The 3,292-nt window shown below is 33.4% G+C and overlaps 1 protein-coding gene across 1 annotated transcript in view; it reads left to right on the forward strand.

Annotated features, from left to right (window-relative positions):
* The first annotated feature begins 1,282 nt into the window (after positions 1-1,282).
* The window catches only part of LOC117175630 (neuroligin-4, Y-linked), a 422,620-nt gene continuing 420,610 nt past the window's right edge, over positions 1,283-3,292 (forward strand). The window contains exon 1 of the mRNA XM_033365339.1: positions 1,283-1,673. Coding sequence (XP_033221230.1) covers positions 1,283-1,673 — 391 coding nt within the window. The remainder of the gene's footprint in view (positions 1,674-3,292) is intronic.

Raw genomic sequence — 3,292 nt, forward strand, 5'->3', positions numbered from 1 at the left:
ACTCAGACAGATCGTAAGACTATTATATTGTTCACACATATTATTTAACCCTTAATGGCTCTTTTTAAGCCATAATTATTATAAAACTTTAGACATCAGCTTAATCGAAGGCATAAATAAAAACAAGACCATCATAGAAGTAAGACATTTTTTCTGTGATGTTATGAAATGTAATGATATACATTTATAAAAATGATATACAATTTGAGGGACAACCTCACGTGTGAAGCACGAGATACGTGATTAGAATGTGTTCGTTAAAGCTGAAGGAGCTTTAATAAAAGAGAATTCACAATCACCAAATTACTGTTGTCGATGCTTTGACCTTTAGTGTTGAAAAGTCTATGTATATGTGTGAGAAATATACATAATACGAGCGCGAAGCGCAAGATAAATATATTATCGAGCACCAAGCGCGAGAACCAACAGTCGCGCGCCGTAGGCGTGCTTAAACTGGCGAGTGAAGCGGGCCGCGCGCGTAACGCGCGAGTAGTACCTACTCGAAAACGGGCGGATTTTTAAGTTTTGACCTACGCTTATTAATAGCAAGAATGAAAAGAACTTTTAAGTAATTGTGATGGTATTGAATTTCAAGTAATGACATATTAAAAATTCTGATCTTCTGTGGTTTCCATAATAAAAAAATACGAATAAATATCGAGATTAAGTTATTTACATTGATTTTTTATTTTATACTTCAGTTTGCGGGAAGGATTCTTACGCATTTTTATGCACAATGCTCTACTGTTTTATCGACCGCATGTACCAGGTATTTCCACCCTTCGACTGAGATGCGACCGTATTAAACGACGCATGCTCAGTTTTGTGCGTGATCCTTTCGCCTACACTAGTTTATCGGAGGCTGAAGTAATGGTAACATCTTGCCAATCAAAATTCTAATATTCGTGAAGTACATTGCTATATATTGAAAATCAGAATTACATAATGCCACCTGGTGGGAGTTTAATATTATTGTTCGACAAATTATTGCATTAAAGCATCTCGAATAAGTCGACGCGAAGGAGTGAGATGAATAATTTATTTTACTGTTGGATCCTTATGTTTTAAAAAAATTGCAGTACAATTTTGTTTGGGTAATTTTATATTTATACAATTATCAAAAAGTTATAAAAGTGCGTGTAAAGGTTTTTAACAATAAATATTTCAAACTTATTATCAAGACAAAATATACGTTCAAGATGTTGTCATATTTGGTATTAAAGAAAAAATATGTTTTTTAAAATAAAAATGAATAAAGTGCTGTGATCTTAAGTCCTACAAAATGAGTGCTTCATTAAAATTAGGATTTTCGTTCATTTTAATGACTTTAGTAAATGCTGAATTAAGTTCGCGAATAGTAAAAACTAATCATGGGGATCTCTCCGGCGTTATTGTTTCCCTCGGACGTAACTTGGAAAGTGTTGAAGTCTTTCGGGGTATTCCTTACGCATCACCACCAATCGGTTCTCTTCGTTTTATGCCTCCTGTCAGTGGTGCTATTTGGCATGGTGTAAAAGTAGCAGAAGAATTTGGACCTGTGTGCCCACAAAAGCTTCCATCTCTAACAGACGAAATTCCTAAAGGCAGAGTGGATTATCTCAGAAGACTTCTTCCATATTTCAGAAATCAAAGCGAGGATTGCCTTTACTTAAATGTCTATGCACCAGTTCAAGGTAATATAAGCTATGTTGTAATTATTAGTATATGGGTTATTTTTCATTACCTTCAGAATTCGTTACGGATAAATTTTACTTTTCAAACTCCACTGAAAACATATGAGGTTATTTGTACTGTCCAATTGAAAAAATTACAAAATTGACAAATGCCATAAATGTTATTTTATCGCGCAGGTATGGTGGAAAATAGTGATCATAGCAAATTCCTTCTGCTATAATTTTCCGTTGGACAGTCCACTTACCGTCGCACTTACAGCCATGTATGAGAAATCGTTTTTCGGCTAGAAAAACTGGCGGAACAATGGGCGGGTTTTCCAAAAAAGTACAATACGAAAAAATTTCAAATTTTTTTGTCTGATTGGCGATTTGATTCATTACATTCGTAATTACCAAAAACGAGTGACCCAATTACAAAGAAATGCCTAGAAGCAAGTAAACAGTAGGAATTTGCACCTAGTTTTCACATAATTGCTTTACTTGATTATTTTGCACGAGCTTAAACATTAGATTCAGATAAATTTAGTTTTCTAAAATTTGAAGTTGTTAAAAAAAGAATACGCAATCGGCTAACAGATATAGATCGAATTAACCATTGGATCATGCTTCGTACAAGCTTGGGATCCAGTGATAGCAATCAAGGCGCAAAATTACCAACCTCTCTTATGCCATCATTAGTAGAAAATTGGAATAAACATACCTATATCAAGAGTTGGCATTTTGAGCCAACATTGGCTATTATTCGCTCTAGCCAAAGATTGGCCTGCAATTACTGGATCAATAATCGGACTTATATTCGGGACATTTGGCAATGCAAACATTTCGTTATAAATGCTGCCCTAATTACTTACTACAATATTTTAGTTTCAAAAAGAAAGGTTTTTTTAAAAAACACATGACAAAAATCGTGAGAGTTGAAATTTTTCCTTTTTCTTTCTTTTTTAATAGGGAAGTATATAGTAATAAAAAAACGAACTATTATGATAAATAATGAATTCGCCGTTGCCAAAATTCCTTCTCTTTTCACATAAACAATTTTAAACCTATTGAGTAAATTATTTTGTTTTCTGATGGTGGATGAATTAGTTTAATAACACTGGTATGAAAAAATACATGTGCATGTGGCACCAGTTTTATTTTTATGTAGAATAAAAAACGGTTGACGTAAATATTCTAGCACGAAGCGTTTTAGAGTTGAGCCAGGGGCTAGCTCTAACTGTGAGAATTTGAATAAAATTTCCGAAGTAAATAGCCCTTTGTTAGAATCATATAAAATGCATATTTTATTAATTTCATTAAAAACGAAAACACTAATAATACATTGAAATTACTACATTAAAGATCTCAAAAAATTAGGAAAACCTTTTTTCTATGTGGAAGTGGTAAAAGCAAAATGGTCATTATGCAAATGCAGTAAGTACTTTTTCTTGGCTGTTTAATATGTGCAATTTCTTTTGCTATGCCAAAATGCTGAAACGTGTTTGCACAGGAATTTAGGAATTAATAAAAATAATAATAATAATTATTATTACACCATTAAGCCATTTCCCTTTCGGGGTAGGCGTGACTCACTCGGCAGGGGAAAGGAGTAGTGTGTGGATGGGATAGAGATTTTTCAG

The sequence above is a fragment of the Belonocnema kinseyi genome, chromosome 6, assembly GCF_010883055.1.
Source record: "Belonocnema kinseyi isolate 2016_QV_RU_SX_M_011 chromosome 6, B_treatae_v1, whole genome shotgun sequence".
NCBI classification, from domain to species: domain Eukaryota; kingdom Metazoa; phylum Arthropoda; class Insecta; order Hymenoptera; family Cynipidae; genus Belonocnema; species Belonocnema kinseyi.